At 41.4% G+C, this 14,987-nt stretch overlaps 1 protein-coding gene and 1 long non-coding RNA gene across 8 annotated transcripts in view; one reads left to right on the forward strand and one right to left on the reverse strand.

Moving 5' to 3' along the window:
* Positions 1-14,987, reverse strand: part of ARHGEF3 (Rho guanine nucleotide exchange factor 3) — a 309,958-nt gene that overhangs the window by 135,097 nt on the left and 159,874 nt on the right. For all 7 annotated transcript variants that reach the window (XM_045493273.1, XM_045493267.1, XM_045493270.1 and 4 more), the window contains one exon: positions 10,605-10,667. In XM_045493273.1, the coding sequence (XP_045349229.1) occupies positions 10,605-10,667 (63 nt within the window). The remainder of the gene's footprint in view (positions 1-10,604; positions 10,668-14,987) is intronic.
* On the forward strand, positions 11,347-13,924 carry LOC123605768. The gene is made up of 2 exons (XR_006715880.1): positions 11,347-12,272; positions 13,699-13,924. It is a non-coding gene; the product is annotated as an uncharacterized LOC123605768 (long non-coding RNA).

The following is a 14,987-nucleotide window of genomic DNA, read 5'->3' on the forward strand; positions in this document are numbered from 1 at the left end:
ACATCAAAAGAGCCCCTTAATGGAAAATCATATTAAAGTAAACTATGACCTATTTGTTTTATGCAATAATAAGCAGAAGTTAAAATAATAAGACATATCCTTCACTTGCTTAATGAATAAATAAACTGTGGTACATCTATACAATGAGATATAATTCCAGTGATAAAAAAGAAGTGAGTTCTCAAGCCACAAAAAAGACATGGAGGAAGCTTAAATTCATATTACTAAGTGAAAGAAGCCAGTCTGAAAAGGCTACATACTGTATGACATTCTGGAAAAGGCAAAACTGTGGAGACAGCAAAAAAGACCAGTGGTTGCTAGGGGTTGGGGGAGAGAGGGATGAATAGGCTGAGCACAGAGGATTTTCAGGGCAGTGAAACTATTTTTTTAATTTTAATTTTAATTTTTAAGTTTATCTGTTCTCAAGAAAGAGAGAGAGAGAGTGAGTGTGATCAGGGAGGGGTAGAGAGAGGGGGAGACACAGAATCCGAAGCAGGCTCCAGCTCTGAGCTGTCAGCACAGAGCCCAATGTGGGGCTTGAACTGATGAATGGTGAGATTATGACCTGAGTCGAAGTCGGATGCTCAACTGATGAGCCACCCAGGTGCCCCAGTGAAACTATTTTGTAAGGTACCAAAACGGTGGATATTTGTCATTATACATTTGTCAAAAGCTACAGAATGTACAACATTGAGAGAAGTCTAATGTAAACTACGGACTTCAGGCAATAATTGTGTGTCAATGTAGGTTCATTGATTACAACAAAGGTACCACTCTGGTGGAAGATGTTGATGATAATGGAGGAGGGGGCTCTGCATGTGTAGGGTCACCGGGTATAGAGAAGCTCTCTGTACCCTCTCCTCAATTTTGCTGTGAATCTAAAACTGTTCTAAATAATAAAGACTATTTTTTAAAATGTTTATTTTATTTTTGACAGAGAGAGACAGAGCATGAGCAGGGGAGGGGCAGAGGGAGAGGGGGCACAGAATCTGAAGCAGGCTCCAGGCTCTGAGCTGTCAGCACGGAGCCCGACGCAGGGCTCGAACTCATGGACCGCAAGATCATGACCTAAGCCAAAGTGGTACGCTTAACCAACTGAGCCACCCAGGTGCCCCAATAAAGACTATTTAAAAGGGAAAAAAAAGCAAGTTGCAAAGTAAAATAAAAAATGACAACACTTATATCTGCAAAAATCCACCACAAGCTAATTTTTATACCTATATGTCTAACTAGGTCTAAATACCTGGAAGGAGACTAAACTGATAGCCAGGATTATACCTGGGGAGATACGTGGACTCGGTGCATGGCCAAGGGGCTGTTAGCTCTATTGCTGTTGTTTGTGGGTTTTTTTTTTTTTGAGTTTATTTAGTATTTTGAGAAAGACAGCATGTGCATGTGTGAGCGGGGCAGGGGCAGAGAGAGAGGGAGAAAGAGAATCCCAAGCAGGCTCTGTGCTGTCAATGCAGAGCCTGACATGGAGCTTGATCTCACGAACCACGTGATCATGACCTGAGCTGAAACCAAGAGTCAGACGCTTAACCGACTGAGCCACCCAGGTGCCCCTGATTTTTTTTTTTTTAATGATGAAAATGTGTGCAGTGTTACTTGCGTAATAAAAACAAAATTGTTTTTTTTTTTTCTTTAAAATATTCACTTTATAGGGGTGCCTGGGTGGCTCAGTCGGTTAAGTGTCCGACTTTGGCTCAGGTCATGATCTCGCGGTTCATGGGTTCGTGACCCACATCAGGCTTGGAGCCTAGAGCCAGCTTCTGATCCTATGACTCCCTCTCTCTCCGCCCCTCCCCTGCTCATGCTCTGTCTCTCTCTGTATCTCAAAAATAAATAAATGTGAAAAAAATTTAAATATTCACTTTATATTTTATGCTAGAGAGGTCCAAAGTAAATTAGAGATATCATGACGTTCTATCCCTAAATACTTCAGAATTCATTTCTAACAAATAAAAACATTTTTATACCCTAAAATTATTTTTTTCTAATAAAAGAAACAGCAAAGATGTACTAAAATATTAGGGTGACTCAATTAACCTATTTCAAAAAGCTAAGGTGATATCAGAGAAAAATCTAAATCCAAGTGTTGAAAATTGATTTAATGGTTATTGAAAGGTTTTCCTAAAAACATTATCATCATTATCCCAGCCCCTTATTTTTTTTTAAATATTTTTTAAAAGTAGGCTCCATGCCCAGCACGGAGCCCAATATGGGGCTCAAACCTATGACCCTGAGATCAAGACCTGAGCTGAGATTGAGATGGACACTTAACTGACTGAGCCATCCAGGCAACCCCCCCAGCCCCTTACTTTTATACAACATTTTACATTCTCTTCTGTAAAACACTAATAATTTCACATACTGACATGTCAAAATTAGTTATATTTTTTTATTTCAGTCATTTGAATTACAAAGGTAATAAAATGTAAAAGGCTATCATAACAGATGGAGCATCTTAACCAAGGACTCCTAATTTAGAATCCTCAGACCCCCAGGGAGTGCATGGATAAAATTTAGGACATCTGTGAACTTGGATGGGAAAAAATACATCGTTAGTCTCATTAACAACTGAAATTTAACATTTTCTTCCAGTTTGAATGAAGACCGCAGATCACAGAAGCATTAGCAGACCTGTGACACTGTCATCATAGAAATCACTGTATTTTCAAACTGCAAAGTGGTTGGTGTAGGTATTTCAAAATACCACTTACTCTTATCATCTCATAGAAGGTGTATTAGTTATTAGACTTGTCTGCCAGATCTTGTTACTTAAAGCTTTAAGAAGCTTATGTGTACTTCTTACCACCAATTTATAATTTAAATATTTTGCTAACTGTATTTCAATATAACTGGATTTTGTTGTAATCTTACATATTTGATTTTAGGCCCACATTGATGGTCTTCTGTGGGGAAGGGGTATTCACAGGTTTCACAAGATGTCAAAGGTTAAGAACCCTAGAATTCAATCTCTTCTTCACATAATTCCAATCTCCCAAATAACCACTACCCACACCACAGTGCATATTCTTCGATGTTTATTCCTTCCTCTACACAGACAAATATACAAATTTACATTTTGTGTGCTCTGTCATTGTGTTTTACATTTATATTTTATAATATATGTACAAGTCTCTATAGAATTTGGGTATTCATGCTGTTTCCAGCTTTGGGCTATTATTTTTAAAATTCTGAAATAAAACTCCTTGTATATGACTCTTCATATACTGGTATTTAAAAAAAAAATCATGATCGGTTTGGTTTATGGAATGCTTGTCCCAACAAAAAAATATAACCGTAATTTAACCTTAAATTTAACCATAAAGTCAGTTTTATATTATGAAATCAACAGAATAATAGCTAGTATTTTTGTACTTACTATGGGCTAGGTCCTAAGTGCTTTACACGAACTAACTCCTTTCAATCCTTACTACCCTAAGGGCACTGTTTTGATTTCAGTTTCCATGTGAGGAAACTGAAGTATAGAGCAGTGTTCAGTCTCTAAGCTCCCAAAGTGTGTGATTCTGATGACAAATTCAAACAAATAGGTATTCTCAGAGCATGAGAAGTCTCATCTAACACGGGCCCCATCAGTGTCACTTTGAAGGCAGTGGTAAATGATGATTGACACTTGGTTACATCATTACCTTCTGAAGGTGTCTCCTGAAGCTCCTTAGAATTTCATCGTCATGGTGCGTTTCAAGAGGGAGGTCAAAGAGTAAAGATCACACTGATGATTACAACTCACCACCTAGTCAATTCGGCCAAAGGCTAGATGGAATGTGTCCAGTGTCAATAAGGAGCAAATTTGCCATTAGACATGGCAGCATCAGAACCACCTTGAACACAACATAGGGTCTCCATTATTTTTGGCCCAAGAAATTTCACAGGCAGCAACAGCAGATCATAAATCCAAAACAGAAAAAAGGCCAACAGGTTAAATATAAGCACGTGCCAGTGAAGACCAGGCTTGGTCTCCTGGGTGGTCAAAGCCTTATTACACGCTCCCATTATTCATCAAGGCCCCATGCTGGCCAGGGCAAGGCTAATCACTCTCCCCAGTTAGTAAGTTCCAGAATAGACCAAGAGAAACAAAACCACAGAAATGGTATCTTTTTAAATTATCTGGACTGTGCTGAGCAGAGATAAAGTAATCCCTGCTGCTATTCAACATTTGCTTTAACATATCCTAGCAATGAAACATCATTTAGGTTCATCGAGGCAGGAGAGTTCTTTCCCCCTTCTATATCCATATAACAGGGTAAATAATCAGAAAGCACAGGTAACAAAAATGTCATAAACCTCCAAGGTTTGCCAATAAGAGGAGCTGAATGTCCTGTACATCATCTACTACCAGAAGCCATGGAGCCTAATGATTTCACCTTCTTCCTGGCCTGGAGGCCTTGTGGGGAAGCTGTGGAATCCGACCATCCTGGGCTTGAATCTACAATAAGCTAGGACTTTGAGCAAATTGTTTGTCTCTCTGAGACTTAGTTTCCTCATCTTCAAAAGGGTATGATAACACCTATGGTGACAGGGTGGTTGTGTGGATTCAGTGGATCTTATCCCACCCCCACTCATGGTTCAGCCACCTGCTCCCATGGGGAAGCCCCTTCAGCAGGGAATGGATGCCCCCTAATACTAGCTCTACCTGTATTGGTCCCATCCCCCCCCAGTCACAAGAGGGGTCTGGGCCTTGCCAGGGGCAGCAGGAGGGACTCTTCCCAAAGACGAGGTATAAGCAAATGCCCCATATAAAGTCACATACTTAGCAAGAGACCAGCAATACAGTTGAAAGAAATGGGCCAGAGAAACATGAGAACAATCCCTGTTCTGAGTTTCTGAATGAGAGTCAACTGCCCTGAACTGCATTTCTACCTCTCACTGCTAGAAGGGGTACAAACCTGCTCATGGGTTTAAAAATATTTATACTCTTTTAGCTAGGAATTTCGTATTTTATCCATTTTATCCTACTGATAAAAGATTACACAGATACTCTTAAATGCCTGTCAATGTTATTTATAATAGTAAAAAATTATAATTTACCTAAATATCCAATAAAGGATTGGCTAAAAACAACTGGTGCATTCATCTAACAAAGTACTATATAGTTATTAAAAATAATGTTCTTGGGGCGCCTGGGTGGCTTGGTCGGTTAAGCGTCCGACTCCGGCTCAGGTCATGATCTCCCAGTCCGTGAGTTCGAGCCCCGCGTCAGGCTCTGTGCTGACAGCTCAGAGCCTGGAGCCTGTTTTGGATTCTGTGTCTCCCTCTCTCTCTGCCCCTCCTCTGTTCATGCTCTGTCTCTCTCTGTCTCAAAAATAAATAAACGTTAAAAAAATTTTTTTTAAAACATAATGTTCTTAAGGAACATTTTAGGATGTGGTGACATGATCTCAATGTAGTAGATGAAAACTTCAGGAATAAATTAATATGTGTTATGATCCCAATTTTTAAAATTTGTGCTTATATAAACTTAAATATATATGCTACTTAGGGATACACGTATTGTAGCAAGTTTATAGACAGGCAAGGCAAAATAAACATTAAACATCAGCAGAGCAAGGGGTTTGCAAGGACTTTCCGCTTTTTTGTTAAGGGCATATTTCCTCAGTTGCATTAGTGGTTACATTTTATATTACCTTTGATGCCATTTTGTATGTCTGCACTATTCATAATGAAACGTTTTAAAGTGTGTGCATAAAATGCCAAGAAGATAATGCATCAAAATGTAGCTACTGCCTTGAGGTGGGATTATTAATGACTTGTCTTATTCACATTGTCCAAATTTTCTACAAAGAACATGTATTCATTCCTTTTCATCTTTTACATTGTTTTTTATCACTGGAAACTATTTTCATGCCTGCCCCAGAACTCATTTATTTTTTGAGAAAGGATGCTTGGTGCTAGGCGGTGCCCTTCATCAGGGGCTCACCTGGTTCTTCCACCAAGGGCCTCTCCTAGGGCATCATGAACACTGGCTCTTCACTCAGGCATCTCTCTCCCATTAGAAGTTAAAACAGAAAAGTGCTGTGGGGGAAGCAATGTCCCTGAAACCATCCCACTCGTATCCTCTGACGTGAGAGGAGATTTGTAGGCGGCTGCTAGGAGCACTCTCCACTCTGCAGTTTGTTCTCAAAAGCATAGGTTGCCTTTTTTTTTTTTTTCCTTTTTTTTCTGGAATAGTTTGTGTTCCATCCTGCCAGGAAGCTGGGGGCTCAGCTACTGGCTCGGATAAAGCGGTGGGAAAAATTAGAGAACAATTATAGCGTCAACTAGCATAGGCATTCCATCACAATTCATTTTCCACCAAGTGCTGGGGGTGGAGGGTGGGAGAATAATTCTTTGGAGATACATCACCATACCTTAAGACCCTTCCAATTCCCTTTTTTTTTTTTTTTTTTTTTTTTTTGGACAGAGAGAGACAGAGCATGAATGGGGGAGGTGCAGAGAGAGGGAGACACAGAATCGGAAACAGGCTCCAGGCTCTGAGCCATCAGCCCAGAGCCCGACGCGGGGCTCGAACTCACGGACCGCGAGATCGTGACCTGGCTGAAGTCGGACGCTTAACCGACTGCGCCACCCAGGCGCCCCCCAATTCCCTTTTTAAGAGGAACTCTTAAATGGGGTCTTGGCTGAGCTCCACTGGGCCCATGAAATCACACGTCAATCTTGTAAAATTTTCTTGAGTCCAGATTCCCAAAAGAGTCCATGATCCCCCAAATAATGGAAGATTCTTGTCTGAAAAAATAAGCTTTTTTCTTAGCTTATACACTCCTATTTGGTCTGTAAGCCCAAGTTCAACAGGAGGTTAGGAGGAAAAACTCCTTTCCAGTCACCTATCAGAATCGTCATCTGAGGCTTTAAACTAAAGCAAGATGTCAGTGGGAATGTTTGGGGTTATCATCACTCAGACACCCTGAGGGGCCCTATACATACTTTTTAATCAAAGGGGGAAGATTTCCTCTGTGTTAATATCTGCCTACTCTATGCCACAGATATAGTTCTTTAAAAGGGGTATGTAGGGGCGCCTGGGTGGCTTGGTCGGTTGGGCGTCTGACTTCAGCTCAGGTCATGATCTCACGGTCCGTGAGTTCGAGCCCCGTGTCAGGCTCTGTGCTGACAGCTCAGAGTCTGGAGCCTGTTTCAGATTCTGTGTCTCCCTCTCTCTCTGCTCCTCCCCTGTTCATGCTCTGTCTCTCTCTGTCTCAAAAATAAATAAACGTTTAAAAAATTTAAAATAAAATAAAATAAAATAAAAGGGGTATGTATGGTAAATTCTACACACACATTAGGGTTCACTGGTTTTTTTTTTTTTTTTTTTTTTTTGCTTTTAAAAACCAATCAAACAATAAGTAAAAACCAAGAGCTCAATGTATATGCAGCATTGAGCTGCAACGCAATGGAAATTTGACCATGATCCCCAAAGGACCCCATCCCCTCATCTAGTAACTTCTTATTGAAACTACACATCTGATGACTATCTTTCCACTTATTAAATGGAATCAAAATTGAGAGTTACTAGTATTATTTTCCCAAACCCTCACATCCTCTCATATGAGTCATCCATCAGAACCCACCTTCTTTTTAGATACTTTCCACTACACATAGAAGCAGTTTCAAGCAACTCTTCAGTAATGCTGCTGGTTAGTTAAGGGACTGCAATTACTGAGCTATTGCCATTTTAAAGCATCTTCGAGTGACCTGCAAAGGCCATTTATTTATTAGAACACTTAATTTATTGGACTTATCTATTTATTTAGACATTATTGCCTTTTATGGAAAATAATGTGAGTGACTGCACCTCCTACTTATTCAGTTCAAAATATGTCTGCTGAATGGCTATTAGGTAGAAGGCATGGAAAATCAGTACCACTTCTCCCAAGGCCTCATCTTGATCTGTCACACATCTTATCATTTCCATGTGACTGGGATTGTTGGTAAACCTAGAACACACCAGTTTTCATGTCTTCTAACAGCTTCTAAGAGTCTAGGAGATTTGTAGGGTCTTTCTAACTTTTACATTTATTATAATATTATGTGATAATATCTGTAGGAAACTTGTCCCAGGTTCTAGAATCTGTCTGCCAAGATTCAGGAAAAAATGACAGGCAAATTAGAAAGGAATTTGGCCATAGCATATCCCTAAGCATAAAGCTAGATTTCTATAAAAGTCTCTTTATTGGGGCGCCTGGGTGGCGCAGTCGGTTAAGCGTCCGACTTCAGCCAGGTCACGATCTCGCGGTCCGTGAGTTCGAGCCCCGCGTCGGGCTCTGGGCTGCTGGCTCAGAGCCTGGAGCCTGTTTCTGATTCTGTGTCTCCCTCTCTCTCTGCCCCTCCCCCGTTCATGCTCTGTCTCTCTCTGTCCCAAAAATAAATAAACGTTGAAAAAAAAAATTAAAAAAAAAAAGTCTCTTTATTATAACAAAACATGCTATGAGATGATTAAAAGAGGGGGTGGGGTGTGGAGAGAAATGTCTTTTGTAGCCGCACCAAGAGAAAAGAGGTTGGATCATTCATTATATGAGACTTAAGTGACCTTCATGAGAAGACAAGGTCATTGATGCCAATCAAGACAAAAACCAAATCACAACTCATAAATAATCTTTTCATATAAGAGAGTTTAGTGTTTTTTAATTTAAAAACTTCTAGAGACATGTTTTCCTGAAAAATAAATATAGTATAATGTAGTTGAAGAAATATGTATGATGAGATATAATTGCAGAAACGACTAAAGTCTTACCTAAATCACGACATCTCCCTGGGCTTCTACTGTTCATTTTCAAAGTGAGAGGACAGAACTAGATGGTGGCTAAGGTTCTTTCAATTCTCAAAGTCAATGATTCTAATAATTCCCACAAAATTAAAAATATTCAAACAACAAAAACCTTACTGCTACTAAGAGTGTCATTGACTTCACCTGTCAATAATAAAACATTCAGTGAGTAAAGTAAAACCCAGAAGAACATCATCTTTTTGTCCTGTTACCATGGTATCCTAGTAAACTGGTCCAACTCCATCAATCTGATGGTCTAAAGACTGGAACAAACACCATATGGTGAAATAAAGATGTCCAAGTACATTAATTAGACACCAGCTCAGGATCATTCCATCATGGCTATTTGCATCACAGAAAACTCTTCAATAATTAGAGGTGACTGGATGGCTCAGTCAGTTAAGCGACAGACTCCGGATTTCCGCTCAGGTCATGATCTCACGGTTCGTGAGATCAAGCCCCAAGTCGGGCTCTGTGCTGTCAGTTCAGAGCTTGCTTGGGATTCTCTCTCTGCCCTCCCCTGCTTGTGCCCTCTCTCTGTCTCTATGAAAATAAATAAATAAAAACATTTAAAAATAACTGGAAGAGCATTGTTTATACTGGAAGAACATTTAACTAAATGCTGTCATACGAGAACCAAATAATCCATGTTCAACAAAGTTCCAAATATTCACAATGGTTTCAGAGGACTTGATCTCAAACTTTTTTTTTTTTTTTTAACAAATGAGGAAACTGAGGCCCAGAGAGGAGATTCAACTTGCCCAAGGTTGCACTGCTAGTTATAGGCAGAGCCAGGATCATGACCCGGTTCTTAATTATTAGCACAGAAGCCTTCTCATCTCATAACAATGGCTTCTATGGTTTCCACAGAGGAGAAGACCAGGGCCCAAAGCTGGATGGATCCACCATGCACAATGACCAGACTCCAAGGAAGTACAGATAATGGATGGACACAGGGATCCCAGGAGGGCCTGAATATCCACCCCCAGCCCTTTGATAATAAGTGCATCGGAGGCCCATGTTGGCTTCCCAGTTGTGTCACTGGGGAGACAAAGAAGCCATACAAAGAAAGCTGCTGAAATTAAGCACCAAGGACACAGCCTGAAAAATTCAAGAAAGTTCTTTGCCTCTCTCATCGCCAGCACTCAACTAACATGTCATCAAATATCTTTTGCAAACTTCTGCTTTTAAAGAAAAATAGAAGGCTCACATTTGGTGGGTGCCTAGTATGTCCCAGGCAGTGTGCTTGGTAGTCTCACTTTTGTTGTTTTATTTGATCCTCACAACAATCCTGTTAGGTGACGTCTTTTCATCCCTATTTTCCAGATGAGAAAACAGAGGCAAGGAAAGGTGTCACATAAATGGTAAGTGTAGAATCTGGAGTCAGACGAAGATCTGTTAAATCCAAAGTCACTCACTCTGCCAGCTGCTGGAGACCTCTCCCAGCCTTTGGGCACCGGCTGCCTGACCAACTCACTAACTTCCCTGTAAGGGAGACAAACATCTGACCATCTTCTGGAACCAGCCTCTAAAACAGCACAGTGGCATTTATCTAGACTCTACTCAGATGCACTGATTTCATACTTCATTTCATGAGAAAAACAAAAACAAAAACAAAACATGAGCAATAAACAGCTTGGCTTGGGAGCTTAAGTCGGCCACGCAGCTTTCTCCAGTCAAGTGAAATGTCAAAAAGAGTTTTCCCCAGTTCACAACTTCCATTGTCGGATCCTGGAAGCCCACTTATGGCACACAGCATGTTGACAGATTCAGAGCTGAGACGTGTTCTCACGGCAGAGGAAACAGGAAGCGCTGTACTTACGCTTATGTCGAGACTGCAAAGGCTAACGGCATCCTCATCTTGGGTGCTCTGCTTGCGTTTTCGCTGCAAAACAAACGATAGACAAGGTTCAAATGCAAACAGGGATTATGGCTTTGATTAAGGGAAGAAAAAAAGCAATCAATCGAATGGCACATACAACCCTTGCCATTTCTACCGTGTTTCCCGAAAACCTTTAACCAACCTATGTAAACGAACAATTCTAAGAAAGCTTAAGAAATCATGGAGAAGCTTCAAACTCTAAGGTAATTGGTTTACATTATTCTAATTCCTGCTGCTACAATTTTTTTTTGTATTTCCTTTTTTTCCTAAATGTCTTTATATATTAAGGCTTAGATATTTAGATACAAAGTTCAGATTCTGACTAACTTGGAAGAAGACGCTAGACCGGAAAGGAACTCTAATTCACTTGAAGATATTTCATTTCTAGAGGTGCTTTGTACTTGGGTAATTTAAATTTAAAGTTCTAAACTTCGTCCAGGATCCTGATATAATCACAGAACCAGAATGCTGGAACAAATCTTAGACATCATCTCCAATCTTCCTGTTTTATAGCCATCAACACCAAGAAAAATCATTACTGGAACTGAAGAAAACTGTATTTGAAATGAACTTATGACCATCTGCCAGGTTAGATGTGGAAAATATATTTTCTTCTTTATAAAAAGAAAAGAAACTCCATCTACAAACCATAATAGAGCTCATCAGGGATACATTCACCTCACTTCTGCATTCCAGCTCAACCAACCATAGGGCAAGTATCACTTGAGTCCCTATGGTATGACTTTTTAAGTCTCCTGATCATAACTTGGCAGAAACTTACCAAAGGACCAGAATCACTGGCATGAAGTTCCCATGGAATCCACAGACATGTTAGTCTTCAATCCCTAAAGAAGCCCACCTCTTCCTCCTCCTCTATCATACCCTGAGCAGGAAAGACAGCAAGTGGAAAGCAACCTGAGCCATCCTTGTCTGTCTTACTACAATTGTCCTAGTATTTCTTCAAATCAGTTCAAGGAAGATTTGTTGAACATCTATCATGAGCCTGGCCCTGCTTTTGCTTCTGGGACTGCAAAGACCAGCAGCAGCAGAGAGTGAGTTTCTTAACTCACATTCTTTCAGGAGGGACAGACCCTGAAGGAATTAACTAGAATGTAGAAAAATCCAAACATCCTAGGAAGGTCACTTCACTTTTCTGAGTTACCCCTTCTCAACTCTTAAGGTGGGAGTGATGATATTAGCTTCTACTCTCAAAGGGAGAGGAGTAAATATGGTAACACATTTTAGAGCTTAGCAGAGTGCCTGGTACACAGTGGGTGCTCAAAACATGGCTTAGAAGACTCTGCAAGCCCAGTGAGGAATAAGTAGTTTAGCGTCGGTGGGGGTTGGAGAGGTCTTCTCAGAGAAGAAGGTGTTTGCGTAGGCCAAAGATATTGGGAGGGGACGAGGGGCTCTTGTTCCATAGCCAGCTGCCTAGATCTTTAGAACCCCACAGGTGCACATAGTTCTATCCAGAGAAATGGGAGTTCTAGATCTTACATATTATTCCATCTGAGCAGTGGAATGATTTAGAGATGAAGGCCAGGAACCAGGATACCAAATCAGCCATCTGGGATGGTGCTCAAGAATCTGCATTAACAAACTCACCAGGTGATTTTTAGGGGGTCAGATACTCTATTCAGGGGCTTTGAGGGGAGCCTTGAAAAAAAGGGGAGAGCCACGTGCCATTTTGAGAGTGCTTCGTGTTGGTATAGGGACCTGACCCTTACTGATTCATCATCTAGTTACAGTTAAAAGCAGCACTGTGGTGTCAGTGAAGCCAATTCACTGCTTAATATTTACAAGGTGACTTTTTGAGGCAAGTACAGCAAAGGATAATTTCCATTCTAGGATAAATAAACTGAAGTCAGGGGAGATAAACAATTTGTTCAAAGTAACATGGCTAGGGTGTAACACTCTGAATCCAGGATTCTAATTTCTGGGGCAAAACCCTTCACACATATCACTGAAAGCATGCTTGGCAAATAGGTTACAACTCATTTGCTACCCGGAACGTCTGGTAGCCTCTGCCTGGAGCTGTATTGAGAAGCAGTACACAGCACAGCAAAATGGGACAATGCTGCAATCAATCAGTAACACGTGCTGGGGTGTAAGAGAGGGGACAGCTGCTACCCAGGATAGTCTGTGCCCTTCTTGAGTCTGGCTTCTCTTGCGTTGAGAGGCCACAGTGTTATACCTGGGCGCTTGGGAAATGCCATGAGGGGCAGAGGCTCTGGGATGTTGTCTATGAGGTGAATAATGCCTACCAGGTAGGGTTGTTGCTAGGATCATGGATGATATGCATATGGAGGCAGGAACGAGGCCTGACACACAGTAGGCACACAATAAATAGCAGCTCCTGTCACGTGTTACCCAAACTGCAAGCCACACAGATATATGCTGCTACCCAATATTGTCAAGTTATAGAATTTCATGGTGCTACAATTCCAGACCTAGAGCTCAACAATTTTGTCAATGCAACATGTTAATGGTAGCCTGTTATCTCAAGAAGCCCATCCTGGTGAAGGAGAGGGGATAATAAGACGGGTTTTTTTTTAAATGTTTATTTTTGAGAGAGAAATAGAGAGAGTGTGCATATGAGCCAGGGCTGGGGAGAGAGAAAGAGGGAAAGAGAGAATCCCAAGCAGGCTCTGTGCTATCAGTGCAGAGCCCAACTCAGGGATTGAACCCACAAACCGTGAGATCATGACCTGAGCCAAAATCAAGAGTCAGATGCTTACCCAACTGAGCCACCCAGGCACTCCAAGAGTTTTTTCCCTCAGAGGCATATAGCTCTCTCCAGACCAACTCAACAATTACCCAGGGCTGGAACTCAGTCTCCAGAGCACCCCTAACCTCTGACACTTCACATGCTCCAAGTGTCAAATCCAGAAGATAAACGTCCTCTAGTAGCCTTTTTAATTAAGCCATGGCCACTTAATCGGGGATAGAGGGATCTCCTTGAGAAACCCACACATTTATAAAATGAAAGCTGAAGGGTTATCAAAATGGATTTTCTTTTCAATTTCTATTACAGGGGGTGGTGACTGACCACTGCCAGCAACCAAGAAGGAGCCTGATGGTTAAGTTCTGGGCCTGAAGCAAAAACTTCACAAGTGTCGTTTAGCCATCTGTTCACTTGTTTTGTGTTTACTGAGTACTTCTGATGTGCAAAGCCCTGCGGCGGATCTGGGGATACAGCAGTGAATGAGCGAGGCAAGCTCCATGCTCACTAACTGGGAGTAAAAAGAAAATAAAATAATTACAGATTGTGATCTCCGTTGTGAATGAGTCAGATGAAGTGCTGAGACAGACTAGAAAGGGAGACACGGTTTAGAACGATGATTTACTTTTTTAATTTTTTTATGAATACAATTTATTATCAAGTTGGCTTCCATACAACACCCACTGCTCATTCCAACAAGTGCCCTCCTCAATACTCATCACCCATTTTCCCTCTCCCCCACCTCCCCACCCACCGTTAGTTTGTTTTCTGTATTTAATAGTCTCTTGTGGTTTGCCTCCCTCCCTCCCTATTTGTATCTATTTTTTTTTCCTCCTTCCCTTCCCCCATTTAATTTAATCTTTTGTTTTCTGGTTTTTGGCTGACCTTCTCATGAGCCGTAAGCCCATGAAGGCAGGACTTGGTCTGTCAAGGTCACGTTCCAGAACCTGCTGCAGTACCTGATGCGTGGCCCCCACACCCTACGATAGCACTTGATTGTTTTGCAGATGCCCTCAGTCCTGCACCCTTTGAGAAGCTTGTTATCTTCACCAATCACCCAACTCCAATGGGGGCACAGCGGGAGAGAGTGGAGGGGACCAAATGGGCACCCATTCCACCAGACCAGCCAGCCTGATTGGCCCACTCGATGAAAGGTGTGCAGGTGACACAGCCCCATGCATGGGTTGCATACCACAACCTAGGAGCTTCTACATTCCACCCAGGAATTTCCAAACTATTGGAGAGCTGAGCTCATGTCAACGATCTGAAGAACAGTTCATGGGAAATTTAAATCCTGGAGACACAGACAAATGTGTATCTCAGAAAGCAGAGGGTGTGACAGGACACTACACTCATTTTGAACTTCACCAGAATGATTGATAATGACAATAACTAGCTTTGGCCAATTTAATACTCACCACCTTCCCATCACAGAGCTAAATCTTCATATGCATGATCTGATTTGATTCTCACGACCATCCCAGGAGGTGGGCAGGAACAAGTGTTATCTCCATTTTACAGAGGAGGAGATGGAGGTTCAGAGAGGGGCAGGGATTTGCCCAAAGTTCTATAATTAGCAAGAGGCAGAGTCTGGAATCATC

The sequence above is a fragment of the Leopardus geoffroyi genome, chromosome A2 (assembly GCF_018350155.1).
Source record: "Leopardus geoffroyi isolate Oge1 chromosome A2, O.geoffroyi_Oge1_pat1.0, whole genome shotgun sequence".
Lineage (NCBI taxonomy): Eukaryota > Metazoa > Chordata > Mammalia > Carnivora > Felidae > Leopardus > Leopardus geoffroyi.